The sequence below is a fragment of the Hydra vulgaris genome, chromosome 05 (assembly GCF_038396675.1).
Source record: "Hydra vulgaris chromosome 05, alternate assembly HydraT2T_AEP".
In the NCBI taxonomy this organism is placed as follows: Eukaryota; Metazoa; Cnidaria; class Hydrozoa; order Anthoathecata; family Hydridae; genus Hydra; species Hydra vulgaris.
Genome location: NC_088924.1, coordinates 20267336 through 20290000, shown reverse-complemented (window position 1 = coordinate 20290000; position 22665 = coordinate 20267336). Strand labels below are relative to the sequence as shown.

The window sequence follows — 22665 nt, the reverse complement described above, 5'->3', positions numbered from 1 at the left end:
AAATATGTCAAAATGTTTCCTTTATTAGCTATGGTATATTAGCACATAAATTTTTAACATAATCATAGTTTCAAAAGATTTTAAAACTGTATTTTAATTGAACGACGGTTGCAGAGCTGCTGAAGTGAAAATATACTTAAATAATAATTGAATCTGCATTCGGCTTTAATACCTATAAAAGATGTTGATGAATTTCAGCATAATTTCAGCTGTTCAGACTATCATGATGAACACAAATAAAATTTCTTTAAAATTCTCACTAAAAATACATTGGCTTTTATATACTTCACAATCAGTTTCACAAAACTTTTAAGATATTAATTATCTCTACTTTATGCCTTTTTTTTTAAAAAGCATGATGATTTTTTTGATTGCACCAATTGTATGAGCACTTGTGCAACTGAATTGAGATCATCAGTAGCGGATCTCCTATTAGGCTAAGTAGGCTGAATCCTAGGGCCTCAAAGAGAAATAAGGCCCTCAATGAGAAAGATGGCTTGCACCAAACTACAAACTATTTTCCACTTGCGCTGTGCTAAGAAATAAGATAATTAAAAATAATCCAAATTAACTACCACTGGAAATGTTTTAGACATAACGTACATTATAAATAGCTGCAAGCAGTGTGTTTTAAGCGACTTGAGCACATCCATATTTTTTGTAAACAATTTTTTTCTCTAAAATTTATTTTTTTATCTCTAAAATTTGTTTGGAAGGGTTGAGGCTTATAAACATAATTTAAAATGTCCGGAAGGAAATATATAAGTGGTAGTCAAAAACAAAAATAAAAGAACAAAAGGTTGAAACATCAAAATTTCCAAAATTAACTAACTTTTTCCAATCCAGCGCTGTCAAAGTAGGTGACTTATTCAAAGAAATGATATGTTTAGAAAAGGTTTTATCGCTGTTTCCGGAACATTGACACTAATTTTTAAAAACACTTTATTGATATATTTCCGAATCTTAATACAAATCTAAAATTTACCTCACAACACTTATAGCGAGCTGGGAAACAGAACGGTCTTTTTTAAAAATTGCTTTTATAAAAATTAAATATAAATCTACTATGGCGATGAAAGTTTTAATAATCTCTCAATTCTGTCAATTAAATATGACATCACAAGATCCATTTCCTGTTAAAGCAATTCGCAAACATGACATTCTTATATTTTTATATGCTGTTAAATATTTTAAAAGAATTTGTTTTGTATTTTTTGTGAAACCTTACAACCAAGAATAAGTTTGGCTGGCTTTTTTTTGTTAGCTTATTAGCTATAATTTGGCCTTGTAGTATTGTCGCAATATTTTTTCATCAACTGAAGTCATTTGCGGTAATACATAACGCAATTTAAAATTTAATATTCAGAAATCAGTTGTTTTACCCTACCTATTAAATTTTTTTATTTTAATAAAAAACTATTAAACTAAACGTAAACAAAAGAGCGTTTTCATTAACACTGTTTAAAACGTATAGCAAGGAAAAATTACCACTTTAACTTCGTTAAGGTCTACTATGTAGAATTTTTTATAAAGACCCAGTGGACATTTTGACGTCCAATGACGTCCAGCGGACGTCCAAATGAAACACTTTTCGTCCGTCCATAGCAGACGTCCAAGGACGTCCTTTTTAGACACTTTTTGGACGAATTAAGACATCTGGCGGACGTCCAAATTCGTCCAAAATTGACGTCCTATGAATCGTATGGTCGTTGTATTTAGGCATGACACCGAAATCTAGCAATAATTTCTTTTTTCAAGTTAAAAATTTATTTACTTGTTTAAATGTTATAATATATGCTATAATAGAATAAAGTTGAAGAATTTTTATATTATTTAATTCCTTCTTTTTGCAATTTTGGCATTGCATGTTTTAACAAGTCGTCAACAAGTGTCTCAATATTGCTCACGTCAAAACCATCTTTTTCTGAGATAAGCGCTTCTAAAACAAGCAAAATTAGAACTATTTTTCATTTATATTTAAATGTTATTATGACTTTTTTGTTCTTTATAAAAATAAATAATAAAAACTAATAAAAACTTTAACTTAATTACAATGTAATTAGGTATGTAAACTAACTTTTTAACATTTATATAACGTTGTGGCCACAAATTTTTGTTTTCCTTTTTTCCCATCTTTATTGAAGCAGCTTTGCAAAGGTTGTGTCATTTTGCTGTCTAACACATTTTTAATAAGTCGACGTGTCGTTGAACCACCAACCCCTTTAATCTGTGTAATCTAGAGACAATAAAAACTTTAGTTAAAAAAAAAAAGAAAACAAATCTCAATCTTGTGTCTATTTGAGGAAAAACAAAAACATAGCATTGTAAAATAAAATCAAATGTAAATACAAATAACATTGCAAATAAAATTTTAAACTTCTAATAAAAAAAGAATTTAGCTTTTTTAGTTTTGAGTTGTGTTTTTAAAAGTAACATTTAAAACTGTTGATTAAATTTACTTTTCTATAAGGTGGAAAAAAAAAAAAAATTGACAAAACTACCTTTCGAAACCAAGCTGCTTTACTGGAGTTTAATCCATTTTCTTCCTCATCAAACCTTTCCACTATATCTATTGGTTCTGTTAAAATATCACAATTTGAGAACCCACTTGGTCCTGCATCATTATTTTCAAGTAGCTCAAGACGATCTTTTGATTCACCTTAACTTGATCAAATTGACTTGTTAGTTCCATGAAAATTGCATATTCAAATTCTGAAAAGAAAAGCGAAAGTTTAATTAAATGTTTAATTTGCGATTTTTCAAAATTAACAAAATATTTATTATTAATTGCAACTTTTGAATTATATTTAATTACATTTAATTATATAACATTAAATTCTTAATTTTGAAACTAAAATGAATTAGAAATATTATTATCAATATAATTTTAAAAAATGAAACAATTTTCATAAATGAAAAACAATTGATAAAATATATATAGAAGTAAATACAAAAGTACTCACGCATGTTTGACATTTCCTTGAAAGAAACTCCACCATCGCCTACATTTGAATGTTTCCTTTTTAAATTACCTGTTTTAAAATCAAGTTGAAAATATAGTTAAATTTTTATTTTAAAAATATTGTTGAAAAAATATATAGTTTTTCTGAAATATCTTTAAATATAACTTCATCACCTGTATTTGAACATTTATTGCTCAGCCTATGAGTAAATCCCCTACTCATAGGTTCATTAGAATTAAAAATGAAGTCTAGCTCTGGACTAGGTGCTCGAACTTCTTTTGATTTTCCAAAAGGTTTTCTAGCATTTTTGTTAACGAAATTAGGTGGAAAATCAGGCAACAGACCTGGAGCTTGGGCTGGTTTCAATTTTTCTAATGCAAAAAAATAGTAAAGTTGAAATAAATACTAATCAAGCAAATAGTTTTTCTGGAATACCTTTACATAAAACTTTGTCGCCTGTATTTGAATATCTATCGCTCAGCTTTTGAGAAAATCCACTGTTTACAGGTTCATTAGAATTAAAAATCAAGTCTAGCTCTGGACTGGGTGCTCAAACTTCTTTTGATTATCCTTACGGTTGATACAAAAAAATTATTTATACACTCATAATTTTTTTATCAAGAGAAATTATAAATAATAAAAAATATAAACCGTGATTTTCTGACTCATCTTCTGTTTGAAATTCTTCTGTTTGAAAACATCTGGTTGCATGTCTCCAATGTTCCAGCTTCCAAAATAAATTCAATTAACTCATATTCTTTCTAGCCTGGTTCCGGAACAGCCCACTCAGAAATATAAGTTCCAAGAATTTTGTATCCTTTGGGTGGGAAATAAACAATACATTTGTCTAAACTAACCCAATGAGATGGAACCACTTGTCTTGGTTGGTAGACCTTTCTCAGTTATAACAACAATACTAAAAAGCCTGAGAATAAAAAGAGGACTTAATGAACAAATCACATGTACATACACATTACATTAGTCTTAAACATCTTTTTACTTTTTAAATTAGAAATATAAACCATTCAATTGTTTTTTACATATAATCGCATATTTAACTTCAGATATTCTAAGTTTTTTAAACAGATTAATAATAAAACCGAAGTTTAAATAAATCTATTCTCATAAAAAAGGTTTAGAAGAAAAAAATTTTAATATAAATAAAGGTTTATTAAGTTGTTGTTTTTTTTTAGCCCAAATTTACACAATTTAGTAATGGTATGATAACTTGATCATTTCCATGAGCTGAGCAAACACATTTTCTCCATTTTATATTTGTACAAGTTATTTGATCTGACCAAAGTGTATCTTTTCTTATAAGAAATATTTGAAGAGTCTTAGAAAAAATAAAATCTTCAAAAAAATTGTCTAGTTCACTCTTTTTGTACATCTTGCATACTAATCTACCATGAGGCAAAATGTTATTCACAAAGCATATACAATCTTGAGAATTAAACTAAGATTTAGTAGGTCAATTAATTTTGGTAATAGTAATTGTTTTCTCAGAGTAAGTATTTTTTAATTCATGAAGCCTTTTAACTATTTCTATTAATGGATTCTGTTTACCACGTACCAATCCTAAAAAGGTCAAAAGTTTTTCAAATAGTTTTCAAATTGAAAACATGAAAAAACATCAAGAGAAGATTGAAAAAATTCAATATCATCAGTAAGATGCTTGAGGTTATGTATATTGTATACAGTGAAAGTATCACCATAATGCTCATGTGCATTAGCAACAAAATAATTTAAAAGTTGCCGTGCTGAATTTAGATAACTGCATCGTAAGATGGTTTCCTCTTCACATAGCATGCGTATTGCAAGGACTAAACTAAAAAAATGTTTGTATCTTTTTGGTTCCAGAACATGCTTTAGTACAACAATCCCTGTACATAGAAGAAAAGTTCTAAATTCAGTAGTCTTCCACCGATTAACTTCAGTTAGTTCAGGTGGTTGTCTCACAAAATCTGAAGGTAATTTTCCTTTAAGTTCACTTAAGCGATGAGATATCTCTATCAGATCTGCAGAAACCAATCTTCCTGAAAATATCTGTGGATATCCTCCTTTTAAATACAATAAAATACAACGCATTACTCCTAAACAAACTAGATGCATATAGTCCAATGGAAACTGTTGAACAAGATCTAGCTGTTGAATTCCATACAATGGAGTCACTATATGTTAATGAGATCTGTTTTCATTATCTAGTTAAGCATACTGACCTGAACGTAACCCATAATCAGTTCTTCTTAAAACCAAATTATTATTAATTGTACCATAAACTATATGACCTTTAACACACACAATAGCCTCATCACATTTCTCACAGGCATAGTAACCACTATGTTGTACAATACCCTTCAGAAGAATGCAAGCAGGCAAACCACATGGTATTGCAAAGATTGAGACATAATAGGATTTACCGCATAAAACAACTATTTTATTATGCAGCTCTTTCAGCTCATGTGTAAAATTGGTCAAAAACTCAATAATTTTGGTTTTTTCTGACCACCACATAAGGCAACAGTAAAAGGTTGAAAAACAGAAAATTGGGATGTAATGGGCCATAATTGGTATCCTGATGATTTAAAAATAGGGAGACCATTTACATTAAAGACTAGCTTAATTTCATCACAGTTATATGCACTGCGCTTTAAAATTGTTTTAAGGCCTTCCTTTATGCCAAGGTATTTAAATTCACCTTCATTTATTTCGGTTGTATCAACTTTGTTCAATGTTTCTAAAACTGTTCTTAAATCTTTTGGAAGTTGGTGCCCATGATTTCTTAAAGTTGTTAATAAGTCATTCATATATTCTCGTGTAGTTTGATGTTTTAATACCCAAATACCAACGTCTTTTAATAATGATTGACTATCATCCGTTAACTCACAAAATTCAGTATCTGAAGGATAAATGAAACTATCAAAACTTTGCAAAACACTATTTATTTTGGGCTGATGATCACAATCTGATTCATTCTCCCTTTCTGATTGCAACAAACAACCATAATTAAAAGTTTTTAAAGCTAAGTTTTCACTAAAATTTGAATCATTTGCTGGGGAATCAATACATTGTGAAATTACATACACATGACTATGGTTATTATGCCAGTTAGTTATACACTTCCTAAAAAAACACTTTGCAAATAATAAACTTGTGTAAAATATACACATAATAAAACTGATTTAAATAGAGATAAGGTGGTAAATTTATTTTACTCAATTTGTAACTAATATTATTATTATTAAAAACTTTTTCATATATGTAATATTATTTATTATTATACAGTATAATTTATTATTATACAGTTGAAATGAAAATTTAAGAAAAGATGAAGTTGAAATTAGTTGAAATTTAAAACACATTTAGAATTAAATATACATCATTTAAATTAGATATATCTTTTGAATCTTATCTACAGGCAGGGCCGTACCGAGCCAATTTTGCGCTTCGGGCAAGAAAAGAAAATTGTGCCTCCTCTTCCCCTCCCTTCCCCCTCCCCCTCCTTAAAAAAAAAAAGAAGAAAATTAAACGAAAAAAATGATTTATTGATCACAAAATTTATCACATCAAGTTATAAGTAAAATTTGTCATTAAGGTTGCACAAACTTTAGTTCAATGCCACTTTTCTGGCTATTCTTGAGGCAAATTCACTAATGACATCATCAAAATCAATGTGGTTTGCCACTTCATTTTTAATTGAAATTATAGCCAAACTAGACAAACGTTCTTGGCCAATTGTTGACCTCATATAGTGTTTTATGAGCTTAAGTTTACTGAAACTTCTCTCACATGTAGCAATTGTGACTGGTATGGTGAGGAAGATGCGAATAGCAATTGTTGTGTTGGGATAAGCATCGGTCAAAGAATATTTATGAATGAGCTGCAAAATGTTGATCGGGCTAGATTTTTCAAAGTTGTCCATCATTGCTGCAGCTTGATATTTAAAGCTTGCCATTTCTGACTGGAAATCGGAAGAATCTAAATCTGTCTTGTCAATTTGAGATAAATTTGCAGCTTTTTTCTTGAGTTCATCCACTGAACTTTTAGAGAGTGAATGCCCACTGAGGTAGCCAAAATCAGAGGATACAGCAGACATCAGCCTCAAACCGCCACTCTATTTGTGTAATAATGCTGTCAAACACAAGGTTGCACTGAGATCCGAATTCTGTTTCTGCTGTGAGAAGGTGAGAGTCATCTTCAGCTTCATAAAGTGCTATTCGCTTCACTTTGCGCTTCCTCTTAATTGGAAAGCCACCATCAATTCCGCTCTGGTTAGCTTTTTCTGTGGCATCTTTGATAATATTGTCCACCCCAACATCTCAAAAATTCTGAATGAAAGCCTTCAACCATTTCATTTTTTTTACGGCAATGTCAATTGAAATGGTTTTTGACTGAAGCAGTTTGTTTTCCCGGTCAATTAGAGAAAGAATTTGACACCAGAAATCCAACAAACACAAAAAACTGAAATCAATATGAATGAGAAGTTCTTTTGCACTGCTAACTGTGACAGCATTTGTCATGGGATTGTGGATAATGGATTCCAAAACTTGAAGAACATCTTTGATTTGTCTGTGCAATGGTGTAATTGCTTCTTTTTTGGTAGACCATCTTGTGTCACTATTTTCCTTTAATGAGATGGTCAACGTTTTCATCAGTTTTTCCCATCTTGACGTGAAGCTTGAAAAAAAGTTAAAGATGGCTTGAACCTTTCCAAAAAACGTAATCATGAGTGGGGAAACCTCAACAGCATGAACACCAACAAGATTTAAAGTGTGAGCTGCGCATGGAACAAATCTTGCTGACTCATTAAGAGAATGGATGTGAGCTTTGACGCCATTGTATTTTCCAGACATATTGGCTCCATTGTCATAGCCTTGGCCCCGGCAATCGGAAATGCTTAGACCATCGTTCTCCAATTTTTCACTTATCTCTGTTGCAAGACCTTTTCCGGTTTTTTGGTGAGATTCAATGAAGTCCACAAAGCTTTCCTTAATTGTGCAGGTTTCATCACTGATGCGGACATACCTGATGATCTGAGTCATCTGCTCTTTGTGGGAGGTATCTGGAGTGCAGTCAAACAGAACAGAGTAGTATTTAGCTTCTTTGATGTTTGACAAAATTTCTTTCCTGACTTTCTGCCCACGTAACTCAATCAGCTCATTTTGAATTCAAGGAGAAAAGTAGGATTTTGTGGGTTTTTTTGCTTTAACGGGCGCAATGTGTTCAGCCACTAAAGGATAATAATGGCTAATCAACTCAATTAAGCTCAGAAAAATGCCACTGTTTTGTTGACCGATGTCTTCTGTTGTTCCCCGAAGGGCAAGATTGTTCTTGGCACAGAACAAAATTGCATCAACAATCACTTTTAAGATATCTCTCCGCTTTTTCATCTCTCCACTAATAACTCTCTACAGATCAGAATTCAGGGTCTTTCCTTCCTTGAAGTTTTTTTCAAGAGTTTTCCGATCAAAATAGCATCTTTGGTGTTCATTGTTGTTTTCATGCTCAGGAATTCTTGGGTTTAATTTTTTCCAGTCACAAAACCCTTTAGAAATTTCTGAGAAATTGTTGGTTTTTGTTGTTAAAAATAACAAACAGCAAAAATAAAATAAAGAATCTTTTTTATTGCTGTACTGCAGCCAAGTGCGAACAAATTTTTTACCATTGGGATGAATTTTTTCATACCATTTTGAGCTGAAGTGTCGCATTCTGTTGTCAAAATCACACAGCGTGTTTGGGAAAAATTCTCTTCTGTCTTGCTCTGGCCTATGCTCAATCAAAAAGCATCTTGTTTTGTCCGTTATTTTAGGCCATGTTGCTGGATCCCTATGTTGAAAATTTTCTTCCGAGGCCATTGGAATTTCTGAGATTTCTGAATGAAGTTCATCCTCGTCCATTTCAGCTGGGCCTGAAAGCTAGGCATTTTCATCTTCCCTGGTTGGTTCTAAATCAGTTGTGCAAAATTCTTCTTGACTTAGGCTGATGAAAATCTTCTCTTCAATTAATTCCAAATGATGATCTGAACTCAATTAAAGTCAATTATAGGATCTGTTGAATTGTCATTAATTTCAATACAAATATTCTCTGAAATAATTTATTTCTCCACTGAGTTTGTTACCAACCACTTTTTGAAACAGTTTTGTAGTTTCTTGGCGCTGTTTTCTTTTCTTCTTAAATACAGCACCAGATAACTTTTGGGTTCGACTCATAATAGAATTATAATGCTCAAAAGTTATCAAAGGTATATTAGTGTTATAGGGCGCTTTCTTATTCAGTATATGAGCTATAATATTTAAGAATTTGTGTCAAGAGGCGGAATTTTAATTAATTTTCTTATGAACAGCAGCGACGCCGTAAAAATTAGTTTCATAAACTGATTATTGTTTTTTTAATTTATTAAAGTTTGCGCCCTCCCAATTTTGGCGCCTCAGGCCGCGGCCCGGCCGGGGCCGGCCGGGCCGCCCTTGGTACGCCCGCCCTTGGTACGGCTCTGTCTACAGGACTCCTAGAATTAAGGTTACCAGAAAATACTAATATATATTTTTAATAAGTACTCCGAAATTTCAAAAAATGATAAAAGCATGGAAGCTGTCTTTAAAATATGTAGATAATCTTATGGTATTTTAGTCTATTAGATTAAAATATTTATACAAAAACTCTATTATATAGTTTTAGTATAGATATTTTATTCTAATAGAATAATATATCTGTAGATATTTTAATCTAGAAATACCACTGGAAATATACTATATATTATACTAATATAAAGCTATAATTATAGACTATAAAAGCTGAAATAAATCTTAGTTAAAAAACTTTATATACTATATACTTATGTAGTTTTTCAACTAACATTTATAATAAATGCTAATAAATTCAGCTTTGTCTTACTCAAAATTTACTTGTATCTTTGATATTTTTAATCTCTTTGAAACCTTTTCGTATACGTTTTGCGTTCCATTATTCAATTTTGCAGGAAGACAGAATGATCAACTGTAAGTAATGTGTAATGTAGGAAGTCAGAGTAAGCAACTGCAACAAGCAATGTTGCAATTAGCTCGCTTTTATATAACAGCGTATATAATTATACTTAAAAACACAATTACAATGGCGGTTAATAAATCGCGCGAGCGTGTTAATACTTCGACGTCCGTAAATGTCCTTTAAGACGAAGTTCGACTAATTTAGATCTCCAAGGACGTCTAATGAGGTCTCTTTTTTCTTTAGTCTTTTTTTTTACTAAGAAATAAATAAAAAATTTTACATAACTAACATGCTTTTTTATGTAATTTTTACATAATTAACACGCCTTTTTTTTTTTTTTTTTTTTTATTAGATGTTTTTCAATAAGAATTCTATAAATCTTATTAAAAGATAGATATTTAAGTTCTAGATTGAACTAATTTTTTTTATAAATTGTGTTTCATCGCCGACTGTCTAAATTTGATGAATGACTTGTCTAAAAGTTCTACATTTGCCCACTGACATGTCTAAAAGGGTCAAATTTGTCATCCTTCCTCCCTCTCTTCTTGCGCCCGCCTTATATATATATAAATGAATATATTGGCAATTCTGCAAGAATAAAATAATCATTTATTCTTTTTTTTTCACATGGTTGATTGTATCGTTTTTGTTGTTTTTTAATATTGGATTATTCGTTACGACCGTCACGGTTATGACCATCACGACAAAAAAAACATAGAAATGCTTGTAAAACTTAAAGTAAAAACTATGAAACTCAGCATATAATAATATCAACATGTGCTAAATACACAGACCAAATGGTTTTTTTTTTTTTTTTTTACCATGCCGTTTGCATCAAGTCTGAGAAAGTTGTTTTGTTTAGAAGTGGTAAAAAGTAACCGTTACGACCGCCACACTACGTAGAGATTTTTGAAAAACAGTTCAAGACCTTAAGGCTGTAACTTTTTCGTACTAAGTTATGTGACAGCATTTCACATTTCTGGAAAGTTTCAACTCATTTCCATTTTCGGTTCTTTTTTAATAGCTTAAAGTGTGTCAAATGTTGCAACTGCCATTCCCGCGGAATTGCCCATATGTATGAGTGTGTGTGTGTATATATATATATATATATATATATATATATATATATATATATATATATATATATATATATATATATATATATATATATATATATATATATATTTATATATATATATATATATATTTATATATATATATATATATATATATATTTATATATATATATATATATATATATATATATTTATATATATATATATATATATATTTATATATATATATATATATATATATACAGTATTGGACAAAACATTTGCAACCAATATCGAACAATGCTAAAAAGTGTTCCTAATTTTACATGTCTTTAAAACGAAACGAACTATACTACCACAGAAATCAGTTCAGGAGTCATAGCATGCCATGACACGAGCAATCAGCTGACAGGTGACAGCACGCAGGCAGATTTTCGTTGACAAGTGCCATTTTGCAGCGGACAAAACAAGTGAAACTTTTTTGGTTTGTTTCATTTTCTTAAGTCTGGTCCGTGTCAACGTCACGGAAGTTTTTTAATAATTAAAGGAAGTATCCAGAAGTTTCCAGAAGAAGCATCTGGAAGCATCCAGAAACATTCAGAAGCATCCAGACGCATCCAGAAGCTTACAGAAGCATCGAAAAGAAGCATCTAGAATCTTCCAGAACAGGTTCACACAGGTTCATTTTACTATATAAGAAACATGTAAATCGACATGTAATTCAGTCAGTATATGGAAGTCAATCAGTCAGTATTATCAAGACATTTTATCGAAGTGAGTTTTATCAAAGTGTTTTATCGAAGAACATCAATACAAGAAGTGAAATACAAGTGTTTCATTACATCAATACAGTCCACATCCAACCAAGACGTTGTGTTCCACAGAGCATTATTGTATCATTACAAGGTAAATGTAACACGATAAGCCTTGAGAAGCGTGATTATTTATTTTTATTATTTTTGTGACTTCAAGTGCAAAAATGGCTCCCGACAGTCTTGGATTGGAACTAAGAAAGAAAATTATTGGCGATAACGAAAGTGGAATGTCACAAAAAAGTATTTGTGATAATTATCGCGTGAAAAAATGGACTGTATCAAGACTATGTTCCGAATATCGTTTTACGCGCAAGTTGGCAGCAGATAACAAAGGTGGAAGACCGCGTTCTACCACTTCTAGAGAGGATTCTATGATCGTCAGATCCGTCAAGAAAGATCCTTGGATATCATCAGTCGAGAAGCAATTAGAGCTGCCTAGATCGGACCGAACAATCAGACGACGTGCTGTTGAAGCCAGATTGTTTTCTCGACGCCCTGCAAAGAAACCGCTGATTTCACTAAAAAAACCAGAAGGAAAGACTCCAGTTTGCTACATCTCATATTGACTGGAATTTGTAGAAATGGCGAACTGTCCTGTTCAATGATGAATCGAAGTCCAACATCATTGGGAGCGATGGCATTTGCCGGATCTCAACCCTATCGAGAACCTTTGGGAGATCGTCAACCGCAGAATCAATCGTGAAGGTGTTTGTAATAAGGATCAACTGTTTGAACAAATCCAAAAGGCCTGGGCAGCGATTCCACAAAGTTTCATTGATCACCTGATCAAATCTATGCCTCGAAGATGCAAGGCTGTGATCGACAACAAAGGATTCGCCACGAAATATTGATAGCGAAATACAGCTTGGTCAAAATTTTGTCGAGTTGCACTTGTTTTGTCCAAAAGAAATTCAACTTTTTTTAATACTTTTGATTAATTTATTAACATATTAGATAGTTATTTCTCTAAATTGCTTTTATATAAAGAAACTAAATTAGCATTATTTAGTTGCACTCGTTTTGTCCGACACTGTATATATATGTATATATATATATATATATATATATATATATATATATATATATATATATATATATATATATATATATATATATATATATATATATATATATATATATATATATATATATATATATATGAAACATCTATTAATGAGAAAATGAAAAAATGCTGAAAAATTTAAGCTTAATTATAATAAAAAAGTTTCTATAATTGTTGGGACCATTTAACTAAAACTAGTTTGACTGAGAAAAATTAAGGCTTGCTAACTCATCTCTTGTTAATCAATGTTTGAAAAAATAGTTCGAATCAAATCAGAAAATAAAGATTAATACAAAAACATAAATGGTTTGTAGAACAAAATAAAGAAACTCGCTGCATTGAATTTGGTACAACTATAAACCATCAGAATAATACAATAACAAGTTTGTGTAGTATTGAAAATCAAGAAAATGCTCATGAAAAGTTAAAAAAAAAACTGCGATACTTAAAATGTGGTCTTGTTATAAATCCTAAACAGCATGGCTGGTTGTAGCCCTGATGGGTTGTGTATTAATCAAGACAGCTACAAAATGATTAAAGTGTTCTTTTTCAAAAATTAATCTTTCTGTACAAGAAGCTTGTACCAATAAAGCTTTTTGTATGGAAATAGTAGATGGACAGCAAAAACTAAAAATCGAACAGATAATTTTACAAACGTCTAAGTATCAAAGGTTTTACAGAAACTAGCGAAATATACACAAATGAAGATTTTTTGGTGCAATCAAGTAAATTTCAAAATAAAAACTGTTGCAATAGGATTTTACTTTGTTTAAATACATTTTATTTTCAGTTTGTGACTAAAAAAATATTTGAAAGGATGTAAAAGTATGTAAAAATTATTATAAGAAGTTATAATATTTTCTTTTATTCCTAAATATTTTTTTTTAATCTCCAACATTTTCTTTGTTGGGAAATGCATAAAATAAAAAATTATATATGTTTAACTTAGTTGCTTAACCATTTTGGTTTTTTTTTTCATTTTGGTTTTTTTTATTTCAACATCTTCACTTCGAACAAAGCTGCAAGCAACCACTAAAGCTAAAGTTTATAGAGTTTATAGAGATAACGATTGACATTCGACTTAAAAGATTGCAAATTATATGAATCAGGAAGGCAAGATGAAGGAAGCGAATTCCAAAGAACTGATGTAAGAGGAAAAAAACTAGATGAATAAGAGTTTTTAGAGCACTTAGAATGCGGTAGTGGTGTAGTGGTAGAGCACTCGCTTCCTAAGCGAGAGGTTCCGAGTTCGATCCCCACCACGTCCCTGGTAGTACCGCGCTCAACTCGTTTCTTCACGATGTGGCCTTGTTTGTCAAGTTTCGTGTTTCTGAGTTATAGAGTTAAGAGAGGGTTATAACCACAATAAGTAGCCTCCGAAACACGAACCTTGATGAACAAGACCGCTGCGCGGAGAAATAAGTTGAGCGCAGTACTACCAGGGACATGGTGGAGATCGAACTCAGAACTTTTCGCTTATGAGGTGAGTGTTCTACCATTACACCACTACCGCATATATATATAGAGGAGTAGGGTTTTAAATAGATTTTATAAAAATACGTTTTAAAATTGTAAGAAGTCAAAACAAAAATTACTTTTCTCCTTCAGTTTTTTTTAACCACAGTTATTTTTATTATAATTTATACTTTTATGTTTTGGGATTAAAATATTCATGGTATTTTTAGTGGTAGATTATTTTGTACCCCTACTTTAATTTTTATTTACTAATAATAATAGAAAATTTTACTAATAATAATAGAAATTTGTACTATTTATTTAGGGAACAACCCTAGGAATTTGTTTGTGTGACACAATAAAATATTATCGAATTGCATTTTCAAATCTGCACAATAGAGAAGATATAGGTTACAGCAAAATAGAGTTTGATTAAATTAATAGCAAATTTTAGAAGATGAATATTGTCTTAACTAATGCTAAAAAGAACAAAAATTAAAAAAAAATCCTTCAATATTTTAATTTGCATTTAATAATTTTGGCACACGCACACACACACGCACGCACACACACACACACACTGCAGTTTAGATAATGAAAAAAAGACTTAAATTCTTATTTTCTATGAGCAATAAATTGAAATTTCTATGAGTAATAGAGAAACTGCATCTACTTTTTTTCTTCATTTTCATTACAATATAACTTGATGTAATAAAATTAGAGTGGGTGGTTTTTATTTGTTATAATTGTAATTTGTTAAACTTTTTTAAAAATTTTTAATGAATACCATTCTCTTCTTTTATCAATGACTTTAAACCTGTATTAACTTACGTTTTTTTTTTAAATAATTTTAATAATCTAATTTTGACATTAAAACTTCAAAATTGAGGCAGGTAAATTATAGTAGAATTTATGAAAAAATCCGTTACCATTTAAAACAAATCTTTAAAATCATAAGAATTTGCAAAAAACGGTGTTTAAGCAGTACCCTAAATGTAATTACGTTAATGAAATTAAAGTTCAATTTTTTTTAATTTGCATACATTTTATTTAATCTTAAAATATCCTGTATCATTTGTGGAATTCAATCTCATTCCAGCAAACTTCCTTGCTGCTGGTGCATATTAGTTTAAAAAATCTATTAGAATGTGGAATTCTCAGATTTTTTGGCACATTTAGAATAAGATTTATTACATTTTTACTGATAGCTCAGATTAAAACTTAGCAAATGAATTCGTAATTGTATTTGATTCACCTTTAATCTAATCCGACAACTGAGGGCTTATTTTACAGCATAATAATGCAGCACAATTTTTTTTAAAAACTTTTATTCCCCTTTTCAGCAACCTTCTAAACTTGTACCTTGGCGTGAAAAAAAAGCTAAGTTGTATATTCAACTTCAGCCATGGTGGGTACATCAAAGACAATGATTGTCATAAACTTTTAAAATGCGCTGATAATCTTTAATGACTAAAAAAAAGCATGTACCTATTAAGTCATTGCACAGTGGGCCAGTAGGTGGACAAAATGGGAAAAATTTTAGTTGTCTAATCTTGAAAACCTATTTAATTTTAGTATCTACATATATTAGGAGAAATCTATTGATAATTTATTTATATTAAATCCCTTAGTTACCAGGACTCTAAGCATTTGAATATTGAGATAAAATAAAAAAAATAAAAAATTATAAATAAGTAATTAACGGTGACATCAACGTTGTGTTATATTTCAATTACATCTACGTTTTTGAAACAAAAAATTAGTACATGTTATTCTAGAGTATTTAGAGATAAGAAAAACCAATGTGTGAAATAAATTTGTCATAGCATGTTATCTCAGTTATACTTTGAAAATCACAGATTAAAAAAAAAAATTTCTTAAGAAACTTATTTTTTGCCGCACAATAACTAATAATTACCACAATTTGCCATGTGTTGTCTTATATTTATTTGAGCTATATGATGCTTCAATCGAGTTTTAATTGATTGCTCGTCCCCTTAAATCCCCGTTCAGATTTTATGTATGTTTTAACTTGGTTGCTATGGTACTAAATTTTGCATAGCAACAACTCATTTTTACATTAACGTTGTTTTAACAGTATTTTACTTGCGCTAAATACACAATATTGGGGGTATGTATTAAAATGAGATTCAGAATTCTTATGAGGTTAACTTTTTTTGGTTACTATGGATACCTTACTTTGCATAACATAGCAACAACATATTTTCGGTAGTTGTTAGTAATTTAATTACTAACACTGACAGTAATTTAATTACTTTTAATTTTAATTACTAACACTTGTAGTAACTTAATTACTAACAAGTATTAGTAGTCCAGGCGGCATATTATAACATTTTACTTATATTATAACATTTTACTTTTAAATACAAAATACTTGTTACAATAATTATTTAGATATGGTTTTGTTAAACTTAGACATTCATAATTTTCTCCAAAAAAACAATCTTAGTATTTCAAAACAAAATATTACTGAAGATATATTAAAGTTTATTCAGCCAAAATTTGCTGATTTTAAAGACGTTGATTTTAGACATGCTGTTCAACGATTTGTTTACTTGTATAAAAAAAAGTGGAAATCTGCAAACTATACTGTGAAAAATTTTGAAAAGAAGTTTGTGAACTGGCTTAATGAATATTTAATTGTCAGAAAAAAAGACAATGAACCAACTGCAAGTAGACGTGGTCGAAAACCAGTTGCATTTGATAATAGTTCTAATAAAACTAAAAAACGGCGTGTATCTTGTTTAATTGAATCTCATTCATCCAATGAATTATTTTTTGCTGCTAATAAAAAATTTAGAGATGAATCTGTTGTTATTGCTGCCAAGAATGTTTTAAATATATCAAATACAGATAAAGCAACTAAATATTCAGCAGACGAAGCACTGGCTTTAATAATTGATGCAAGTCTGACAAAAGCTTCCTATCAATTGATTAGAAGCGGAGCCTTGGAGAAAGAATATAACATCTACCCCGCTTACAATGATGTCGGAGATGCAAAATTGAAATGTTATCCTGCAAACATAACAGTGGAGGACTATTCAGCTTCAGTTCCTTTAAAAGATTTAATGACTCATACTTTGCAAAGAATCTGTGCAGTTCAGGAACCTGTGCTAAGGCACTTGATATTGAACGACAAAGCAATAAAAACAATGACACTAACGTGTAAGGCTGGTTTTGATGGTGCTACTGGCCAAAGCATTTATAAACAAGTTTTATCAGAACCCAACATTAACAGAGATTTAAAGCGTGAAGAATCATTATTTATTACTTGTCTTGTCCCATTGGATTTGACTGGATTTAACAACAGCAACGAAAAGGTGCCTATTTGGAGAAATCAAAAGTCGTCCTCCACAGCCTATTGTAGACCCATAAGATTTGCATACAAAATGGAATCCAAGGAATCTGTGATTGAAGAAGATCAGTACATTAAAAGTGAGATAGAAAGCTTGGGTATGATTTTATTAGAGGTTTGCGGATCTTCTATTGAAGTGAATTGTATTATTGAACTTACAATGATTGATGGGAAGGTTCAAACAATATTATCTGAAAAAAATAACTCATACCAATGCTGTTCAGTGTGTGGTGTCTCTCCAAAAAATATGAATAGTCTTGATATCCTTAATATAGATTATACTAACAGAGAGTTCAAATATGGTCTTTCCAGTCTTCATGCATGGATTCGATTTTTTGAGATGTTATTGCACATTGCATATAAAAAAGAAACAAGAAAGTGGCAAGCAAGATCTAAAGAACACAAAGAAAAGGCATCTGTAGCTAAACAAAAGATTCAGACTGATTTTATGAACAAAATGGGACTTGTTGTTGATTTCCCTAAAAGTGGCGGTTCTGGAACAAGTAATGATGGCAATACCTCAAGGCGTGCTTTTGCAGCATATGAACAAACAGCTGAAATTCTGGGTATTGACCAAAACCTTATATTCAGATTTTACATTATCTTGGTAACGCTCTCTTCAGGATATGAAATAGACTGCTTAAAGTTCAAGGATTATTGTTTTGACACTTTTAGACTATATGTGTCCCTTTATCCATGGTATTACATGGCTCAATCAGTTCACAAAGTATTGATACATGGACATGACATAATTAAAAGCCTTACATTACCCATCGGACTTATGTCAGAGGAAGCTCAAGAGGCTAGAAATAAAGACTTTAAATCTTATCGCGAAAATTTCAGCCGAAAAACATCCAGAAAAGCAACAAATACTGATCTTATCAATAGACTCCTAGTTTCCAGTGATCCTGTTATTTCATCATTGCGTAAATCAACATCACACCAAACAAATCATAAAGCATTTCCTTCAGATGTTTTACAATTACTTAAACAATCTTCAAACGATATTATTGTTTTATAATTTTTTGATGTAATTTAAAATTGATAACGTTTTCTTGCACTATTTTTTGCTTTTATTATTCCTAAAACATTATTTACCTAAATACTCAATTTTTATTCAATATAGGTGGGTCAAAAATCCGATAAGATATTCAAATATCAATTTACCACTTTGTAACTAAGGAAAGTATCCGGTAACTAAGCAATATAAGTATCCATAACAACTAAATTTAAAAAATTATCACTTTTGTAAGAAGTGTGATCTCATATTGGTACTCATGCCAAATTTAGTGAATATAGCACTTATAAAATATCTGCAGATAACAAAAGTAGGTTGTTGCTAAGCAAAATAAAGGTATCCATAGCAACGAAATAAAAAAATATTACCTTCATAAAAAGCGCAGACATCATATTAGTACTCATACTAATTTTAGTGAATATAGCTCTAATATTAAATTAGTTATGAATTTTGTCCAGTAAAAGTGCATTCTGGCCCACTGTGCATTGTCGGAAAATTAATGGAAGGACTTCTAGATCATATAGATTATAGAATCGAAAGCCTTGTACAATTTATGGTTTTCAGTAATAATTTAATCATAGTTTTACAAAGTGCGTTTATAAGCATTAAAAAAAAAGGGATATAAAGATAGTTATCAGTATGTAAATTTTTATTTTTTTTCCTTGTTTTTACTATACAAAGAGCTTTTAAATTAAAAGCATAAAATATTATGCACCTTTAGTAAATAAATATTTAAAGCTTTTATTTTGTAGTGAAGCTTATTCTTTATTCCGATTTTCTTCGGAAGTTTCCTCGCGTAAATGTGTTTCAGGCTAAGCGTAAACAGTGTTAAATAAAAAAGGCTTGCGGAAAATTTCAATGAAAGTTTATGGAAACGTGAAATATTTAAAAGCTTAAAATGTGCTTTTAAATTTTCGTTTGTATTTTATATAAAATATAAAAGCTCAAAATAAGCTTTTATATTTTCCACTAATTTTTTGTTTAACGCTGTTTGTTAACACTGTTTGTTTTGGTTTTGACCCTAATGAACAAATTATAATGGTGTCATAAAATGACAATTTTTTATTTTGGATGACTATTTTTACTTGCGCCACTCTTTTAAAGTTTTTTGTGTGTGTGTGTGTGTGTGTGTGTGTGTGTTTTTAAGGTGGTCGTCTGGTAAAAAAATAAAAAATACAATTTGGAGGAAAGTTTATTTTATTTTTCAACATAAAGAAGTTATATTTGTATGACAAAAAAAAAAAAAAAAAAAAAATTACTTTATTTAATGCTGAATCAGCAAAAAAATGATTTAAACATCACTTTCTTAAAACAAAGAGTTCTAGCTATCTGTACATCCGTTTTGCATGAAGTTTGGTTTTTTATGCAGGATATATATAAAATTAGTATGTGAACCAGTAAAAATTTATAATTATGTTTAGATCCATAATGGCAGCTTTAGGTATTTGGGGAAATTAAAAAAGGGATAAAGTTCAACAAAAACCAACCCATAATTCCTAAAATACTCAAAGAATTATTTAGATTCTGGTTCACATACTAAATTATACATAGATGAACAAATCCTGAAAAATAGAAGCTGAGATATTTGCGTTTTAAGTCTGAAATATCACAAACGGAGAAAACCAACAAAATAGAAATAAAATAATTAAAATGATCCTTTAGAATCTCCACCTTCCTGGTGTTTTTCTTTATCAATAAATCCTTTCCTTATAGCTCTTAACTTTTTTCTTTTGTTCTTTACAGTATCTGTTGATTTTTTTTGTATATTTTTGACTATTTTACTATTAAATACTAAAGCACGATCAATAAAATATTTTCCTGGTGTTAAACAAAGATTCTTCAAAACATTAGCTAGAGCTAAATATCCGTCATTAAAACTTACTACTGATGAAAACGTACACATTTCTATTACATCTTTTGAAACAAATGTATTTTTTGGGCATTTCCGCCAGAGAATCTGATTAAATGCTTCGTTAGCATTTTGGCTTGTGCCTTGTAAGTAGCGCGACAAAAGCTCATCATTATTTAAATCAATAAAAACCTTTTCAATTCCTTTTTTAATGACTTCAGGAATACCATCTTTTGAATTGTATTTAGACAAGCCTTTCTCAAAAAAGGTTGTTACAAGTTTGGTTATTAGTTTTGGCCCAAAACAACCAAAAATGATTGTTGCTAAGGGCGTTGCTAAGGGAAAAGGCTAGTACATGTCTTTACAGGAATTAAATTTTTGAAAAATTTAGTTAAAAAGTATGTTTAAAAGTATATATTTTCTAAAAGAGCATAAATTTCTCTTTTAAACTGGAATATTAACAAAAATTTGATTTTTTAAATATTTTTTACCAGACGACCACCTTAAGGGCATTTTCAAACAATCGGCGTGAATAAAAACTAACAAATCATTAACTATATAATTACTTCATTATAAAGAATAGAAGGTTTTTAAATCTATACCAATTGTGCGCATTTTTATTATTATTTTTGTTAACTGGTGGTATTTTAAAAACGCACAAATTCGTTATCAAATTAAAAAAACGTGATTTTCAAACACGATAGCGTTGAGACCCAATACACAGCAGTTAAAAACTTGTTAGATTCTTTTGATCTCAGACAACTCGCACACTTAAAGGCTATTTAAAAGGGGTTTGTGAGAGGTTAGGTAAATTTAATGGCCGACCATTATTCTTGTTAACTACGTGCCATCATATCAAAGAGCTTAAGCCGGAGAATAAACTATTTAAATCTCTGAACTAGAGCTGGGATGGTGTTGATGCAAACTATGAGACAATGCTCATGCGTTTCAATCACTAAAATTTTAAGGGCATCTGCTTGGAGAAACAGGTTCTATTGGAAGGAACTCGATAGACTATAATAGTTTAAAAAATAGCAGGGTAAAGATATAACTGTTTCACTTTAAAATAGATGTATGCAAAAACAAAATATATAAATTTCTAATTTTAAAAATATTTACATTTCGACTTTTGAGAAGCACAGAGATTTTTGTGAACTTGAGGAAATAATCAGTCCATATTTGTTACGTTAGGTAAAAAGTTATAAATACAGAGCTATTTCACACGCCGGGTTTTTGCAAAGACATTTTGCTACATCAAATTCAAGTTGCATTTCCCCATAATCAGCCAGGTTCTTATTCTAAGTGATAAAATATTCAAAAAGATCAATAGAATGGCTGAAAATGGCTACATTTCTTTCTCTTGGGCATCGTTGTTTTTGACTTGCGATATTTCTGTCTGCAATTTTTGTAGTAAAACTTAAAATATGAGTCTGATTTACAGGTGAAATTCAAATCATGGTAAAACTATACAAGGTGTTTGAATTCATTACCTGTGGTGCTGGCGTTAACATCTTTTGACAGAGATCACAATTTAGAAATGGTAAAAGTTCTATATTTAACCCAAAGGGAGGTCCAAAAAGTTGTAAAAACGGATAGACTTAATGCTGAAATCCATCTGAAATCAGTTTTTGTTGATAAAGACCAGGAACTAGTTCTTGAATTGTATATTTCGCCAGACTACTGGTTATTTTTTGATATTCTAGGCCATAGTATTGTGCTTACAGTAGAATTTATTCAAGATAAAGTAGAGCGTGTGATGAGCCTGGAGAAGTTTCAGAAGCTAATTCAAATAAAGAGTTCTTGTAAAAAACCATTAAAAAAGGAGAAAAACGAATACAAGGAGCTAGCTGCAACGACTGCTCCCTCACTATTGGCTTGTGTAACTTCGAACAATCGGTGTAAGTACATGCAACAAGAAAAAGTAAAAATAAAAAAATTCATATAAATTTGACGTCTACGCCACTCATTACCCACTCGAAAAAAAATAATGGGATCGGCTACTGCCTGTGTATGTTTGAAAAACTTTTCGCGCGACGGAATTTAAAAAAAAAACTGATTGTTTTTGGTTTTTTAAATTTATTGCGGAA

General features: G+C 30.4%; 1 protein-coding gene across 4 annotated transcripts in view; it reads left to right on the top strand.

The window, feature by feature from the left end:
* LOC136080673 (A disintegrin and metalloproteinase with thrombospondin motifs adt-1-like) overlaps window positions 1-15124 on the top strand; it is a 164362-nt gene extending 149238 nt beyond the window's left edge. For all 4 annotated transcript variants that reach the window (XM_065797617.1, XM_065797616.1, XM_065797618.1 and 1 more), the window contains one exon: window positions 14661-15124. In XM_065797617.1, the coding sequence (XP_065653689.1) occupies window positions 14661-14673 (13 nt within the window). In that variant the 3' untranslated portion in view covers window positions 14674-15124. The remainder of the gene's footprint in view (window positions 1-14660) is intronic.
* The last annotated feature ends 7541 nt before the right edge of the window (window positions 15125-22665 follow it).